General features: G+C 40.4%; 1 protein-coding gene across 1 annotated transcript in view; it reads left to right on the forward strand.

Annotated features, from left to right (window-relative positions):
- CC2D2A (coiled-coil and C2 domain containing 2A) overlaps nt 1–18,398 on the forward strand; it is a gene marked incomplete at its 3' end in the record, with an annotated part of 135,600 nt that overhangs the window by 57,302 nt on the left and 59,900 nt on the right. Inside the window, exons 14-17 of the mRNA XM_082838732.1 lie at nt 3,098–3,238; nt 6,523–6,679; nt 7,655–7,890; nt 17,844–18,021. Of these exons, the coding sequence (XP_082694858.1) occupies nt 3,098–3,238; nt 6,523–6,679; nt 7,655–7,890; nt 17,844–18,021 (712 nt within the window). The remainder of the gene's footprint in view (nt 1–3,097; nt 3,239–6,522; nt 6,680–7,654; nt 7,891–17,843; nt 18,022–18,398) is intronic.

The following is an 18,398-nucleotide window of genomic DNA, read 5'->3' on the forward strand; positions in this document are numbered from 1 at the left end:
GTATACACTGAGTAAGAAAAAGTGACAAAAAGCTACTCTGGATACAATGAAGGTTTGATATGGAATTGCATTTATTAATCAGTATTTGAGAAACAGTAGCAGAATCGTGTGTGAGTCCTACAGACCATGCCAGGTGGACCCATGGATCGCAGACCCATTGCAAACATCCTGCCACCCCTGGAGATGGAAACCACTGAGATTCAGCATTTCTGATGCAGTGAAAGAGTGGATTTTAGTCCTTTACTGACTTTTCACATGGTGGAAAAGAAAATTCTAAGCAGATGGTCTGTTCCTGGATATCTCATCAAGCGGACCTGTTCCCTGAAGCCCCCTGGGAGCTGCTGATGAGCCAGCTGCCTTGGAGCCCACCCCTGGGTATCTGATAGGTCCCAGGTTGGGGCAGCTAACCTCAGCCAGTGACGCATTTTCCATCTTATTTTCCGTAAGTGGCATCATGACCACATTGCTCGTCCTCTGCACTGGAACCAGGCTGTATTAAGAAAGGAAACATGGGTGTTCGTGCAATACAGGGGAACACTTTATTTAACCCTCTCCTGGATCTTCACCCTCACATATACTCAATCTTGAACAAATAACAAGTCTAGGATCTCAGATCCCCATCCAGCTACCACTTTATCCCTGTATTTCCCTTCACAGCCAAACTTCTGGCAAGTATTTACTAATAAGTATTTTAAATGTAAATTTTTTAAGTACTGCTGTCTCTACTCCCTCCCCTCCCCTTCACTGTCCAGTCTAGCCTCTTTCCAGGGCACCCACCTTTGCCCTGAGGCTGATCTTGCCACAGTCCTGGGGAACCTCCGTGTTGCTAAGCAGAAGGGGACCTCTCAGCCCCCCTGGTACTTGGCATTGGGCACTGTCCCCACAGGGTGCCACACACCACCCTCTCTCAGATGCCCTCACCCCTCTTCGGCCACCTGTCCTTCCCACTATCCTTTGCCTAATCTTCCTTCTTTGCCCAGCTTCTAAATGTTCAGAGTTCCTCCCAGGATTTTTTTGTTTTTAATCTTTTGTTAATCTGCATTTTCTCCTGAGATGAATCCAGTCCTGTGGTTTTAAATATCATCTAGATGCCAATGTGGCTCCCAAAGTTTCACCTCTGGGCTGGACTCCTTTCCACACTCCAGACCCCATCTACATCAGGCTTCAGAAAAGTGTTACCCTTGGGCGTCCCTGGTGGCGCAGTGGTTGAGAATCTGCCTGCCTATGCAGGGGACACGGGTTCGAGCCTTGGTCTGGGAAGATCCCACATGCCGCGGAGCAACTGGGCCCGTGAGCCACAACTACTGAGCCTGCGTGTCTGGAGCTTGTGCTCCGCAACAAGAGAGGCCACGATGGTGAGAGGCCCGCGCACCGTGATGAAGAGTGGCCCCTGCTCGCCACAACTAGAGAAAGCCCTCGTACAGAAACTAAGACCCAACACAGCCAAAAATAAATAAATAGATTTAAAAAAAGAAAAAGAAAAGTGTTACCCAGCTCCCTAATCATAGTTGCCTTTTACTCTTCCTCCATAGTCTGGCAACAATCTGTAATTAAATATTCGTTCGTGATTCTTTGCTTCTCTAGCTCATAGGTCAAATTTTACTTGCTAAGCGTTCTTTTTAGCATTTCTGAGAAACTATCTTGTCAGGGACTAAAAAAGGAAGTAGAAAATATATCAGAAAGGCTTAAGGTGTCATATAACTCAGTAAAATAATTTTATATTGCAGTGTTTTTTAAAGGAGGCAGGAGAGATAGCTGCTAAAGGCATAAGAGAAGAACAGATCACTAGGTAATGACAGATAATATTTGTGGACCACTTACCAGATGTCAGACATGGTTCTAGTATTAATTAACTCGTTTACTCCTCCCAACAACCCTGTGAAATAAATTCTGTTATCATCTCTACTTTCAGATAAGGCATGGAGAAGTAAAATAGTTTGCCCAAGGCCGGCTAGAACCAGGATTTAAATCTGGGTATCTTGGTTCCCACATCTGTGCCCTTAACCAGAATGCTTTACTGCTCCTCAAGAAGAATGTTTCTTATTCTAGTTCATTGCCTCCTAGCTTTTCTAAGGTCTTCCGAGAGTCCCAAATCTTGGCTACCCAACCACTAACTGGCCATCAGCTTCTACCAGCTTCCTTTTCCATGACACCAACTGAATGATCAGAAACCTAGACCTCTGTGTTTCTCTGCACCATCTCCAGACTAAGTCATCACAAGCACAACCAACTTCCAGACACAGGCCTTCCTTCTGGAGTTCAGGAGGTGATGATTCATGAAACACTGTGGCTATGGTTTCCTAGGGCACTCTGTCAGTCATTTATCTATGCGTCTGTCTCCTGAGCCAAGCTATCAACTCCCTGAGAACAGAGATACCTACTATCTCCTAGGAACCACTTCTGAACCCCCTGGAATGACACCTGATACTTGCCCAAGAAAAAAAAAAATCTAATTAATTGACTAACTAATGGCATAATAGAGTACATTTGGCTATTATTTGTAGAGGGGGCTTAAAGTAAGGCATTAAATAATTCCCAAACACTTTAAATAATATCAATCACAATGAAAGCATTTTCAAAAGAAGCCTCTTCAAAGCAAGCCAAAAATATCGCTAATCTAGTCAGCACTGAAAACTCACCAAGGGATGTAGTAACATTACTTCATCTCCTAAACGTAGGACTGGTGATTCGTGTTAACACAGGCAGACTTTAATATACTTGTTAACTGGGACAGCAACATAATTTCCTGTTTATCATAGTTTAGTCCATGAGAACTACGTTTACTGGGCCCCTTATTTTTATAATTTCAAAAGTGGCTGTTTAAGATTGCACAGTATTAATGAGAATTTTAAATGGTAATTTAGTTTAATTGAAGTCAGATTCTACTAGAGAAAACAAAATCAAATAACCTATAAAAACAGACCAGCATCCTATTGACTTCAAATTTGCATTCATATTTTTGGTTTTCTAGTACTAAAGAAATATCATAGCTGTGAAATTAACTATACAATCACTATAGCATTATTAGTTTCTTTTCCTAATTTGCAAACACACCTAAATAACTTTTAAATATATATCCATGTATTATATCTTGTAGGCAAACAAGAAAACTGCGTGACGCTGAACAAGAAAAAGATCGAACATTGCTTAAGACCATCATAAAAGTCTGGAAAGAGATGAAATCCCTTCGAGAGTTCCAGAGGTTTACAAATACACCCTTGAAACTTGTTTTGAGAAAGTAGGCTTTTTTCAAAAATTGTTTTATTGGGTTATATCATGCATAGGGGGAAATGTATTAAACATAGGTACAATTTTTAAAATAATTTTAAAATAATTACAAATGAATAACCATGTGCAACTCCCCAAGTTAAGAACTAGAACATTACTAGTATCTGAGCATCCCCCATGTTCCTAACCCCAATTACATTTCCTCTGTCCCAGAAGTAACCATTTTCTGGACTTTTATGATCAGCGTTTCCTTGCTTTTAGTTAATAGCTTTGCCATCTATGTGTAATCTCTAACACTTAGTCTAATATTGCCTGTATCTGACTTTTCCATAAGTGAAAGTATACTGTGTGTATGCTTTAGTGAACACACACCTGTTTCTTTTCTTCAATACCACTGGAGATTCATCTCCTTTTCGGCACACAGTTGTAGTTAATTCTCTTTGTTTATAACACTTCATTATATGAATATAACAAAATTTGTCTATTTTACTGTTGATTGACATTGGAGTTGATTCCATTTTTCAGCTGTTATAGACAGCACTTCTTTTTTTTTTTTACATTTTAAAAGAATGAATTGTATTTCTCAAAATTGTTATAAAAATGTTACTCAGTTTTCAAGTACAATTCATCATTTCTTAAGTGCCCACTCTGTCATGCGTTGTGCTAGACTCTTGGGCTACGCTGATGAAGGAGATAAACATCATTTCTTTCCTCCCAGCGCTTCCAGTTTGAGAGTGAAGGGGACACAGACAATGAAATCAGACGGCACTTTTATAGACGTTTTTGTATGTCTCTTTTTAGGGTACGTGTGCCTAAGTTTTCCAGAAATATACCTGGAAGTGGAATTGTCGAGTCTTAGGGGATGTGCTCCTCCAAATACTTACATGCTGGTTGCAGACACTTTTCCAGAGTGTTTGTGCTGACTTTCAGTTTGACCAGTGTTCCTATGGGTCCATGTCAGCCCTATCACCTGATGTTGTCAAACATTAACATTTTGCCAATCTGATGGCGTGTTTTAATTTATATTTCTTATGCATGAATTGGCCATTTTGAATTCCTCTTTTTCAAAGTGTCTGTTCAAGACTTTTGCCAATTTTTGAACTGGATTGTTTGTCCTTTTATCTTTTCCATAATTTGTAGAAGTTTGGTATATATCCTGAACATGAGACCTTTGTCGACGTGTGTTGCAGAAATCTTCTGTAGTTGTCTTTTTAGTAGTTTGCTGCTTTTTGAAGAATAGTAATTCTTAATTTTAAAGAGGTAGAATATATTAGTCTTTTCTTTTCTGATCAGTGCTTTTTGTTTGAAGAAATCCTTCCCCTGAATGAAGTAGATATACTACTATATTGTCTCCTGTAATCTTCATATTAATGAAGATTAATCTTTCAAATTCCAAATTCAATTTGGAATTGATCTTTGTGTGTGGTGTGGAGAAAGTATGCTTTGATAATATTTATGCAGTTGAACTGACTAGACTTTGGTACATAATTAAGAGTACAGTTATCACAACAAAACCATGTTCTGCATATTAATTCAAGAGCATCTCTGCTGCTGGTTTTGGTCCCTTCCTGTTTGTTTCATCTGCATAAGTGATGTGCCCATACATCTACAAGAAAAGTGACACATGAGGGCAATTATCTGATACTGTGCTTTGAAAACAGTCAGTTTTTAGCCAAAGATAGCTGCAAATTGTGATGCTGGGGGGTTGTAATTATCATAAAACTGAGAAAACATTCTGCAGTTTCCAGGACAAACACAAGACTGTGCTTTATGAGGGGAGGGATCTTGTCACCACTGGGTATCTGGTCCCAGACAGCACACCTGCCATGTAGTATCTGCTCAATTAATATAAAATATATAATATAATATAAAAACAAATTCAGATAGTCTGTACCACAGAAATCGTGGATGTCTTCCAGAAATCCCAGTGTTTTGGCTTCCATATTCCATCTTCCAGGCCATCCCTTCCATCCAGAAGCAGAACATAAATAGTTACAAGATTGTTTTCTCCTTCCTTACTTAAGTTTAGGATAAACAAAAATTTATAGGAAATTTACCGTTAAGGTCACCTCTAGGTTACAAACTTCCTTTTTGTGATACTTCACATCACTTCCACCCATAAGTCGCTGTGTCCTAAATTCTTTTGGAGTGCCCTTTCTTCACATTCTTGATTCATCTAGCTACCTTATGATACAGCATTATTTCTTCCTGCAAAAATATTTAAATTTCAACTAGTTTATTCATGCCTCTGATTAACAAGGAGAAAAGCGAATGAATATATATCAGAGATGGAACATAACTTGGGGGCCAAATTTCTCTGATGTTTATAAATTTCAGTTGTTTCCCAAGTGATTTCTTCAGTAGTAGCTTTGTAAGAGTCTGCGCCTTGGGGGCCTGTTAACTGCTAACCCACCAGGCCACACGGGTACATATGCAAACATTGGTCAGCTCTAGGCTAAGTTTCTCTAAAAAGGAGCTGGAACTTTAGGAGAGTAGAACTTGCAGGCCAGACCATACTGATCGCATTAGGAAATAAGCACAGGGGATGGATTGAAACAACTCTGAAGTGCTGGGTGGGATGTGCTGGATACCATGCTTGCCCTACCCCACCCTCCTGGGGAGTCACACTGCCCATCCGCATGTAAAGGGCTCTGCAAAGCCCTTTACAAAGCAACATGGAAACTTCACATTTGTTCAATCTTGTGTTGATTTGGCCACAGCACCTTTTTTTGGAGGGCACCTCATAGAACCAGAACTCTACAGAACACACTGCGGGAAGCACTGCTCTGGGTCAGGCTGAACATTAATGCACTGTCAGCAGAATCATCAAAGAAAAATTCAAATTGTCAATCCAAAGTTAAAAAAGTAGCTTCAGGGATTTGGTTGCAGCATAATGAAGTGGTTCCTCAGAGACTTGAAGAATTAACAAAATAACTACAATGAAACTGCTGCCTCTGTCAGCTGAGAATTTGCAGGCACTGTGTCAGGGTGCCATCTGGATCATCTAACTCAGCGTGGCTTTGTGGCTTAGTGTAAATAGATTGGGCTCATATTCCAGCTCTTCCATTCACCAGCTGTGTGTTCTTGAGAAAGTTACTTAACCTCTCTGTGCTGCAGTCTCCTAGTGTATAAAATGCTGAAGGTAACAGTATCTGCCTCACACGGTTGTGAGCTCACCTGTGCAAAGCTTGTAGGAGAGGAGCTGCCACACACAAGCCCAATACAGGTATTTGCTGCTATTATTACTCTATCACTTAATTTCAAGAAATAACTAAGGTGCTATAAATTATGTAGGGAAAAAGTTGACCAGAAAGCTGATGAAGAAGCATATGAAGCAGAAATTCAGGCCGAGATAAGTGAATTGTTGGAAGAGCACATGGAAGAGTACGAACAGAAGATCGAAGAATACAGAAGTGCACAGCAGCAGTGGAAAGCCTGGAAGAAAGCCCAGGTCTGTAAACAGCCTTGAACAGAGCTGACCTGGGGGACAGGAAGGGTCTGGGTAGAGGCACCTTGAGACAGGAGGAGGGAAACTGGGCACACAGACTGGGGTCCCCTGCCTGCTGTGCTCTGTCTCCCTCCCAGCCCCCTCGCTAGGGGAAAAAAGGATGAGAGAATGAACTGATTAATGCACTTGTTGAAAAAGCCACCCAGCCTGCTGATACCAGAGAAAGGTTTTTCCAAAAACAGTTCTCTGTATCATCCTGGGGCTGTTTGAATGAACCAGCAATAACCTGGTAATCGCTCATGTGCCTGTCAAGCTCTGTGATACTTATTTTACTATTTTACATGGCTTACCCTATCTAATGTAGGGTATTGGTGCTTCTGGGCTTCCCCCAGAAAATTATATAACTTTATACATATGACCTTGCAAAACTGGGACAATAAGTAATAAGTAATCCAGGGACAATAAGTAATAGATCAAGGTGACCTGCAGTGTCAGTTGTATTCACAAGCCTTACTTTAATTTCAAGATGTATCCTTGGGATTTCCCTGGTGGTCCAGTGGTTAAGACTCTGTGCTTCCACCGCAGGGGGCACAGGTTCGATTCCTGGTTGGGGAACTCCCGCATGCTGCGTGTGCAGCCAAAAAGAGATGTATCCTTGGTCTTTAGAGCCGATACTAATGAGCAGATGAATAGTTAACTTTTTTAAGCTCTCTCTAGGGACCAGGCACTGTGATAAGTTCTTTCCAGACATTACCTCATTTCAAGAGACCTGGAAAAAGTTTCCTGTAATTGTTCCCACTTTGTAGACGAGAAAACTGAGGCATGGACAGGTCAAATGGCTTAGTGAGCTGCCCGAGTGCACACAGCTGGTTGAGGTGGAGCTGGGTTTGCATCCACGTCTATCTGATTCTGAAGACTGTGCTTTTTAAAGAAATTCCAAAATTCCTGTTTGACATAAGGTTGCCTCTTACCCAACAGAGGGCCAAAAAGAAGAAAAACAAACAAGCAGTCGAAGAACATCCTGATGAGATGAAGGAGCCAGATCCCGGGGAGGAGCCTGTGAAACCTGTCCCTCCAGAGCCCACAGATCGGGCTGTGATAGAGCAACAGGTGAGGGAGAGAGCAGCCCAGAGCCGGAGGAGGCCCGGGGAGCCCACGCTGGTCCCAGAGTTGAGCCTTGCGGGGAATGTGACACCCAACGACCAGTGTCCCAGGTGAGCAGATGCTCCAAACATAACTGAGGTTGACATGTGACACACACACTGCACCATGTGGAATGTACATCTCCTGACTGACATGGAATGATCGGGAGAATCATGAAGTCTCTGTAGATATTTATTAGGTTGGACGATATGAAATTGCAGGTATTTGTCCAGATTTTGGCGATTTCATATGGTTCACCCGCCCAACGCATCACCATTGGCCACTCAGGAGCTCATTACCAGAAGCTGCCTGTAGGGACACTCTGCACAGTGCCTGCCTGTATGGCTTCTGGTTCGGAGCCTTTATCTGTAACCTCAGTGTATCTTTTTTGTCCACTGCTGGCACACCCCCTGTCCCTGGCACAGACACCCAGATCTCTCCTTGGCCCTTGATTTCAGCTGCTCCTAGGCCACCTGCTGTCTTTGAAGGCCTCACAGAGCCTCCCAAAGGAACTGTGGATATTCCCTATAGTTTGAGATAAAGTCAAGGCCATCTGAGGCCATCTGAGGCCCTCCAGATCTGGTAGAATTACTAGATCTCTAGTCATTCATATGTGATCCCTAAAAGTTATATAACATTTATAAATCTATACATATAATAAGTTCATAAACACACATATATATGTTCATCTTTTTTTTAGAAATTTGTAATTTAATAAAAATATTTTAAATTTGCTATTTATTTCTTTCCTATACTTTACAGAGATGGGTCTCAAAGTGTAACCCCAGGACCAGCACCATCAGCATCCCTGGAGAACTTGTTGGAAATTCTCAGGTTCTACTGAGACCTGCTGAATCAGAAATTCTGGGTTAGGGCCCAGAAAACTGTGTTTTCACAAGGTTTCCAGGTGGTTCTGATGCATGTTAAACCATACTGTTATCTACTAAAGGAAATGTATTGAAATAATTATTACCACCAGATCCCAGGCCTAACACTCCAGTACCCAGAAGACCTATCATGAACACAGGGAATGTCTCAGACTTGAATCTTCAATACTCCACCATAGAAAGTGAGAAGTCAGCATCAGAGATATTAGGATGCAGGGGTTAACCAGGATGTCTTTATAAGACCCCACAATCTTCTTAGTTTCAAACTTCTATTAATATGCTAATAACTTACTTTTACACTGTAGCTCCCTGTGCATTTTCATGTATTCTCTCAACTTCGTAGCATTCAGATGCTATACATAAGTAAACTGTTCCCAGCACTAAATTAGCTACTTTCAGGCCACAAATACCATACCGTATAACTTTGTTATGAACATTCAAAATATGTAATTTTGAGCATGTTTTTTAAAGGGAAAATTTAGGCTTGATTTTACAATCCTTTATGGTGAGTCCCATTTTGACCAAGAATGTATACCTCAGTCTGAAGTTTCTGAGTTTTCACTAGGCTTGGGGACTATAAACCAGATTGCCCCAAGCCAATGATTATAAGCCACCCTCTTCATCAGGCCATCAGGTCAAAGGGGGCCATGCAGAAGACGGAGGTGTTTTAGGTCTGTTGGTGGCATGAGGTTGCAGTATTGGGAATAAGCCTTTAAAAAACCCTGAGTGAAGTCTTTGGGGGTCTTGGATATTTCTCAAGATTTGTTGTTAAATGTCTTTTATAGAAAAAAAAAAAAATTCAAGTCAACTGAGCAATTTCGTGCCTGGGATGGGCCTAAATTATGGAGAGGTAGAAAGTTAAAACTACCCACTCAATTTAATGAGTACAGAATTTCTATTTGGGATGATGAAAACATTCTAGAGAAGGATAGTGGTGTTGGTTGCACAACATTGTGAATGTACTTAATGCCACTGAATGGTATACTTAAAAATAGTTACAATGATAAGTGTTATGTTGTGTCTATACATCATAATATAAAAAAAAAAACAACTACAACCCAAAAAACCCTGAGTGTGTTTTAGATTTTTATGTTCTAACTTTTTAATTTCCTTAACAAACTTGAGTTGCTATTGGCTTAACCAATAACTGGAATTTGTAGTGGGCATCTCTGCAAATATGTACAATAAAATTAAAGACCTCTCTTGAAGGTTTTGATTTTTTTAACTTCGTGGCTATAAGAATGATATGCTTCGAGAGACCTTCAAGATGGCAGAGGAGTAAAACGTGGAGATCACCTTCCTCCCCACAAATACATCTACATGTGGAACAACTCCTACAGAACACCTACTGAACACTGGCAGAAGACCTCAGACTTCCCAAAAGGCGAGAAACTCCCCACGTACCTGGGTAGGGTCAAAGAAAAAAGAAAAAACAGAGACAAAAGAACAGGGACAGGACCTGCACCTCTGGGAGGGAGCTGTGAAGGAGGAAAGGTTTCCACACACTAGGAAGCCCCTTCACTGGTAGAGACGGGGTGACGGTGGGGGGAAGCTTCGGAGCCACAGAGGAGAGTGCGGCAACGGGGTGCGGAGGGCAAAGTGGAGAGATTCCCACACAGAAGATTGGTGCCAACCAGCACTCACCAGCCTGAGAGGCTTGTCTGCTCACCCACCGGGGCAGATGGGGGCTGGGAGCTGAGGCTCGGGCCTCGGAGGTCAGATACCACGGACAGGACTGGGGTTGGCTGCCTGAACACAGCCTGAAGGAGGCTAGTGCGCCACATCTAGCCGGAAGGGAGTCTGGGAAAAAGTCTGGAACTGCCTAAGAGGCAAGAGACCATTGTTTCGGGGTGTGTGAGGAGAGGGGATTCAAAGCACTGCCTAAACGAGCTCCAGAGATGGGTGCAAGCCGTGGCTACCAGCGCGGACACCAGAGACGGGCATGAGACGCTAAGGCTGCTGCTGCAGCCACCAAGAAGCCTGTGTGCGAGCACAGGTCACTATCCACACCTCCCCTCCCGGGAGCTTGTGCAGCCTGCCACTGCCAGTGTCCTATGATCCAGGGACAGCTTCCCCAGGAGAACACAGGGCGCGCCTCAGGCTGTTGCAACGTCATGCCAGCCTCTGCCGCCGCAGGCTCGCCCGGCATCCGTACCCCTCCCTCCCCCCAGCCTGAGTGAGCCAAAGCTTCCAAATCAGCCACTCCTTTAACCCCCTCCTGTCTGGGTGAAGAACAGACGCCCTCAGGAGACCTACAAGCAAAGGCCAAAATTTAAATTTGGGGCCAAATGCAAAGCTGAACCCCAGGAGCTGTGTGAACAAAGAAGAGAAAGGGAAATTTCTCCCAACAGCCTCAGAAGCAGCAGATTAAATCTCCACAGTCAACCTGATGTACCCTGCATCTCTGGAATACCTGAATAGATAACGAATCATTGCAAAATGGAGACGGTGGACTTTGGGAGCAGCTGTAGACTTGGGGTTTGTGTTCTGCATCTAATTTGTTTCTGGTTTTGTATTTATTTTAGTTTAGTATTTAGAGCTTATTATCACTGGTAGATTTGTTTATTGATTTGGTTGCTCCCTTCCTTTTTTTTTAATATATATATTTTTTCCTTTTTCTCTTTTTGTGAGATGTGTACGCTTCTTTGTGTGATATTGTCTGTATAGGTTTGTTTTTACCATTTGTCCTAGGGTTCTGTCTGTCCTTTTTTTTTATTTTTTTAGTATAGTTTTTAGCACTTGTTATCATTGGTGGATTTGTGTTTTGGTTTGGTTGCTCTGTTTTTTCTTTCTTTCTTTTTCTTTTTTTCTCTTTTTTATTACTTTTTTATTTTTTACTTTAATAACTTTTTATTTTATTTTATTTATTTATTTCATTCCTTGTTTCTTCTTTTTTTCCATTTACTTCTAAGCTGTGTGGCAGACAGGGTCTTGGTGCTCCGGCCGGGTGTCAGGCCTGTTCCTCTGAGTTGGGAGAGCCAAGTTCAGGACATTGGTCCACCAGAGAACTCCTGGCTCCGTGTAATATCAAACGGCAAACGCTCTCCCAGAGATCACCATCTCACTGCTAAGACCCAGCTCCACTCAATGACCAGCAAGCTACAGTGCTTGACACCCTATGCCAGACAACTAGCAAGATAGGAACACAACCCCCCCCATTAGCAGAGAGGCTGCCTAAAAGCATAATAAGGTCACAGACACCCCAAAACACACCACCACATACAGTCCTGCCCACGAGAAAGACAAGATCAAGCCTCATCCACCAGAACACAGGCACCAGTCCCCTCTACCAGGAAGCCTACACAACCCACTGAACCAACCTTAGCCACTGGGAGCAGACACCAAAAACAATGGGAACTATGACCTGCCCTGCGAATAGGTGACCCCAAACACAGTAAGTTAAGCAAAATGCGAAGACAGAGAAAAACCCAGTAGATGAAGAAGCAAGGTAAAAGCCCACCACACCAAAAAAATGAAGAGGAAATAAGCAGTCTACCTGAAAAAGAATTCAGAGTAATGATAGTAAAGATGAGCCAAAATCTTGGAAATAGAATGGAGAAAATACAAGAAACGTGTAACAAGGACCTAAAAGAACTAAAGATGAAACAAACAATGGTGAACAACACAATAAATGAAATTAACAATTCTCTAGAAGGAATCAATAGAAGAATAACTGAGGCAGAAGAAAGGATAACTGACCTGGAAGATAAAATACTGGAAATAATTACCACAGAGCACAATAAAGAAAAAAGAATGAAAAGAATTCAGGACAATCTCAGAGACCTCTGGGACAACATTAAACACACAAACATTCGCATTATAGGGGTCCCAGAAGAAGAAGAGAAAAAGAAAGGGACTGAGAAAATATTTGAAGAGATTATAGTTGAAAACTTCCCTAATATGAGAAAGGAAATAGTCAATCAAGTCCAGGAAGCACAGAGTCTCATACAGGACAAATCCATGGAGAAACACACCAAGACACATATTAATTAAACTATCAAAAATTAAATACAAAGAAAAAATATTAAAAGCAGCAAGGGAAAAACAACAAACAACATGCAAGGGAATCCCCATAAGGTTAACAGCTGATCTTTCAGCAGAAACTCTGCAAGGCAGAAGGGAGTGGCAGGACATATTTAAAGTGATGAAAGGGAAAAACCTACAACCAAGATTATTCTACTCTATCTCATTCAGATTCGACAGACAAACTAAAACCTTTACAGACAAGCAAAAGCTAAGAGAATTCAGCACCACCAAACCAGCTTTACAACAAATGCTAAAGGAACTTCTCTAGGAAGGAAACAAAAGAGAAGGAAAAGACCTACAATAATGAAACGAAAACATTTAAGAAAATTGTAACAGGAACATACATTTCGATAACTACCTTAAATGTAAGTGGATTAAATGCTCCAACCAAAAGACATAGACTGGTTGAATGGATACAAAAACAAGAGCTGTATATATGCTGTCTACAAGACACCCATTTCAGACCTAGGGACACATACAGACTGAAAGCGAGGGGATGGAAAAAGATATTCCATGCAAATGGAAATCAGACGAAAGCTGGAGTAGCAATTCTCATATAATACAAAATAGACTTTAAAATAAAGACAATTACAAGAGACAAAGAAGGACACTACATAATGATCAAGGGATCAATCCAAGAAGAAGATATAACAATTGTAAATATTTATGCACCCAACATAGGAGCAACTCAATACATAAGGCAAATGCTAACAGCCATAAAAGGGGAAACCAACAGTAACACATTCATAGTTGGGGACTATAAAACCCAACTTTCACCAATGGACAGATCATCCAAAATAAAAATAAATAAGGAAATACAAGCTTTATATGATACATTAAACAAGACGGGCTTAATTGATATTTTTAGGACATTCCATCCAAAAACAACAGAATACACTTTCTTATCAAGTGCTCATGGAACATTCTCCAGGATAGATCATATCTTGGGTCACAAATCAGGCCTTGGTAAATTTAAGAAAATTGAAATCATATCAAGTATATTTTCTGACCATAATGCTATGAGACTAGATATCAATTACAGGAAAAAATCTGTAAAAAATACAAACACATGGAGGCAAAACAATACACTACTAAATAGCCAAGAGATCACTGAAGAAATCAAAGAGGAAATTAAAAAATATATAGAAACAAGTGACAATGAAAACCAAAACCTATGGGATGCAGCAAAAGCAGTTCTAAGAGGGAAGTTTATAGCAATACAATCCTACCTCAAGAAACAAGAAACATCTCAAATAAACAACCTAACCTTACACCCAAAGCAATTAGAGAAAGAAGAATAAAAAAAATGAAAAGTTAGCAGAAGAAAAGAAATAATAAAGATCAGATCAGAAATAAATGAAAAAGAAATGAAGGAAATAATAGTAAAGATCAATAAATCTAAAAGCTGGTTCTTTGAGAAGATAAACAAAATTGATAAACCATTATCCAGACTCATCAAGTAAAAAGGGAGAAGACTCAAATCAATAGAATTAGAAATGAAAAGAAGTGACAACGGACACTGCAGAAATACATAGGATCATGAGAGATTACTACAAGCAACTCTATGCCAATAAAATGGACAACCTGGAAGAAATGGACAAATTCTTAGAAAAGCACAACTTTATGAGACTGAACAAGGAAGAAACAGAAAATATAAACAGACCAATTACAAGCAATGGAATTGAGACTGTGATTAAAAATCTTCCAACAAACAAAAGCCCAGGACCAGATGGGTTCGCAGGTGAATTTTATCAAACATTTAGAGAAGAGCAAACACCTATCCTTCTCAAACTCTTCCAAAATATAGCAGTGGGAGGAACACTCACAAACTCATTCTACGAGGCCATCATCACCCTGATACCAAAACCAGACAAAGATGCCACAAAGAAAGAAAACTACAGGCCATTATCACTGATGAACATAGATGCAAAAATCCTCAACAAAATACTAGCAAACAGAATCCAACAGCACATTAAAAGGATCATACACCATGATCAAGTGGGGTTTATCCCAGCAATGCAAGGATTCTTCAATATACACAAATCAATCAATGTGATAAACCATATTAACAAATTGAAGGAGTAAAACCATATGATCACCTCAATAGATGCAGAAAAAGCTTTTGACAAAATTCGACACCAATTTATGATAAAAACTCTCCAGAAAGTAGGCATAGAGGGAACTTACCTCAACATAATAAAGGCCATATATGACAAACCCACAGGCAACATCGTTCTCAAAGGTGACAAAATGAAACCATTTCCACTATGATCAGGAACAAGACAAGGTTGCCCACTCTCACCATTATTATTCAACATAGTTTTGGAAGTTTTAGCCACAGCAATCAGACAAGAAATAGAAATAAAAGGAATCCAAATCGGAAAAGAAGGAGTAAAGCTGTCACTGTTTACAGAAGATGACTTGATACCATACATAGAGAATCCTAAAGAGGCTACCAGGAAACTACTAGAGCTAATCAATGAATTTGGTAAAGTTGCAGGATACAACATTAATGCACAGAAATCTCTTGCATTCCTATACACTAATGGTGAAAAATCTGAAAGAGAAATTAAGGAAACACTCCCATTTACCACTGCAACAAAAAGAATAAACTACCCAGGAATAAACCTAGCTAAGGAGACAAAAGACCAGTATGCAGAAAACTATAAGACACTGTTGAAAGAAATTAAAGATGATACAAATAGATGGAGAGATATACCACTCTCTTTCTTGGATTGGAAGAATCAACAGTGTGAAGATGACTATGCACCCAAAGCAATCTACCAATTCAATGCAATCCCTATGAAACTACCAATGGCATTTTTCACAAAACTAGAACAAAAATTTTCACAATTTGTATGGAAACACAAAAGACCCCGAACAGCCAAAGCAATCTTGAGAAAGAAAAATGGAACTTCAGGAATCAGGCTCCTGGACTTCAGACTATACTACAGAGCTACATTAATCAAGACAATATGGTACTGGCACAAAAACAGAAATATTGATCAATGGAACAGTATAGAAAGCCCAGGGATAAGCCCATGCACATATGGTCACCTTATTTTTGATAAAAGAGACAAGAATGTACAATGGAGAAAAGACAGTGTCTTCAGTAAGTGGTGCTGGGAAAATTGAACAGCTACATGTAAAAGAATGAAATTAGAACATTCCCTAACACCATACACAAAAATAAACTCAAAATGGATTAAAGACCTAAATGTAAGGCCAGACACTATAACACTCTTAGAGGAAAACATAGGCAGAACACTCTATGACATAAATCACAGCAAGATCCTTTTTGACCCACTTCCTAGGGAAATGGAAATTAAAACAAAAACAAACAAATGGGACCTAATGAAACTTAAAACTTTTGCACAGCAAAGGAAACCATAAGCAAGCTGAAAAGACAACCCTCAGAATGGGAGAAAATATTTGCAAATGACAAAGGAGTAATCTCCAAAATTTACAAGAAGCTTTACAAGACAAACTGACAAAGGAGTAATCTCCAAAATTTACAGGAAGCTCATGCAGCTCAATACCAAAAAACAAACAACCCAATCCAAAAATGGGCAGAAGATCTAGATAGATATTTCTCCAAAGAATATATATAGATTGCCAACAAACACATGAAAGAATGCTCAACATCACTAATCTTTGGAGAAATGCAAATCAAAACTACAATGAGGTATCACTTCACACCAGTCAGAATGGGCATCATCAAAAAATCTACAAACAATAAATGCTGGAGAGATTGTGGAGAAAAGGGAACCCTCTTTCACTGTTGGTGGGAATGTAAATCAATACAGCCACTATGGATAACAGTATGGAAATTCCTTAAAAAACTAAAAATAGAACTACCATATGACCCAGCAATCCCACTACTGGGCATATCCCCTGAGAAAGCCATAATTCAAAAAGAGACGTGCCGCAATGTTCATTGCAGCAATATTTACACCAGGACATGGAAGCAATGTAAGTGTCCATCGACAGATGAATGGATAAAGAAGATGTGGCACATATATACAATGTAATATTACTCAGCCATAAAAAGAAATGAAATTGACTTATTGAGGTGGATGGACCTAGAGTCTGTCATACAGAGTCAAGTAAGCCAGAAAGAGAAAAACAAATACCATATTCTAACACACATATATGGAATCAAAAAAACAAAAAAAAAATGGTTCTGAAGAACCTAGGGGCAGGACAGGAATAAAGACACAGATGTAGAGAATGGACCTGAGGATACAGGGAGGGGTAAGGGTAAGCTGGGATGAAGTGAGAGAGTGGCATGGACTTATATACACTACCTAATGTAAAATAGATAGCTAGTGGGAAGGAGCTGCATTGCATAGGGAGATCAGGTCGGTGCTTTGTGACCACCTAGAGGGGTGGGATAGGGAGGGTGAGAGGGAGATGCAAGAGGGAGGAGATATGGGGATATATGTATATGTATAGCTGATTCACTTTGTTATAAAGCAGAAACTAACACACCATTGTAAAGCAATTATACTCCAATATAGATGTTAAAAAAAAAAAAAGAATGATATGCTTGCCTGGATACCTCCTATGTTCTACTGGGATTCAAATGACCTTTAACAATAAGGAACATTTCTTAATCCCCTGCAGCCAGTGAGCAGTGACTCACCATTGGAAAATGTTAAGAAAAAGCTTGGATCTTGGAAAAGCAGAGTTGACCCAACTGCTACAATATGCTATTATATTTATAGGTTAAAACATCCTTCCCAAACATAAATCACTACTAGCCTTTATGGTCTGAACTCACTCCATTTAACAAATAATATAATTCTGTTTATTTTAAACTTTGGGATACAAATGTAAGCGTTGTTTGAAATAATTAAGGAGACCGTAGCACAGTGATGCTTTAGCACAGTTCTAAATCCCCTGTGGCCTTTTCAGGGCCTCTTATTTCATATCACACATACTATTTATTATATTAAGTGCTGCAAGACCTATGACTGCCTTGGTTCAATGAAGGCTAAAGGGACTGAAGCTCCAGTGTATCTTATTCTGGTCAGTGACCATTTGTCAAACACTCCAGTTATACTTAGTAAATGAATACTGACCCACCAGTGAATGGTCTCACTCTGCAGGGTGGAGGTCTTGCGAAGGGAGGACGTCAAGAGGCGCTCGCTGTATTTAAAGGTGACCTTCAACAACAAGGAAGTGTCCAGGACCGACAGTCGGCCACTTGGGGCCGACTTCCGTGTTCACTTTGGACAGATTTTCAACTTGAAAATATTCAACTGGCCGGAGAGTTTAACACTTCAGGTACATATTTTAATTATAGTCACTGTCCCAAGAATTTTTGGTCATCACAGGTGCGAGATGGTTTTAAATCATCCATTGGCTATGCTGGTGTCCTGATAGATTCTTAAGGGGAACAGAAGGTCAGCTCTTCCTGGGCACGTCTTAAGGTCTTGGCAGAAAAGATCTGTTACCCCACTTGGCTCCTAGAAATGCTGGCAGAGTAACTGACCACAGTGCTCAAGTGTGTGTCTCTAGACGAGGTGGGGGGATAAGGGAGGATGGGGGATGGTAGAGAGGTCTCTGGCTCATTCATCGGAGAACTTCAACGTCACACTGTACCAAGATCCTAGCATAATATACCAGAGAAATCAACTTCTATAATCACAGGTGGTTATAAT

This window comes from Leucopleurus acutus (genome assembly GCF_964270905.1).
Source record: "Leucopleurus acutus genome assembly, chromosome: 4".
In the NCBI taxonomy this organism is placed as follows: domain Eukaryota; kingdom Metazoa; phylum Chordata; class Mammalia; order Artiodactyla; family Delphinidae; genus Leucopleurus; species Leucopleurus acutus.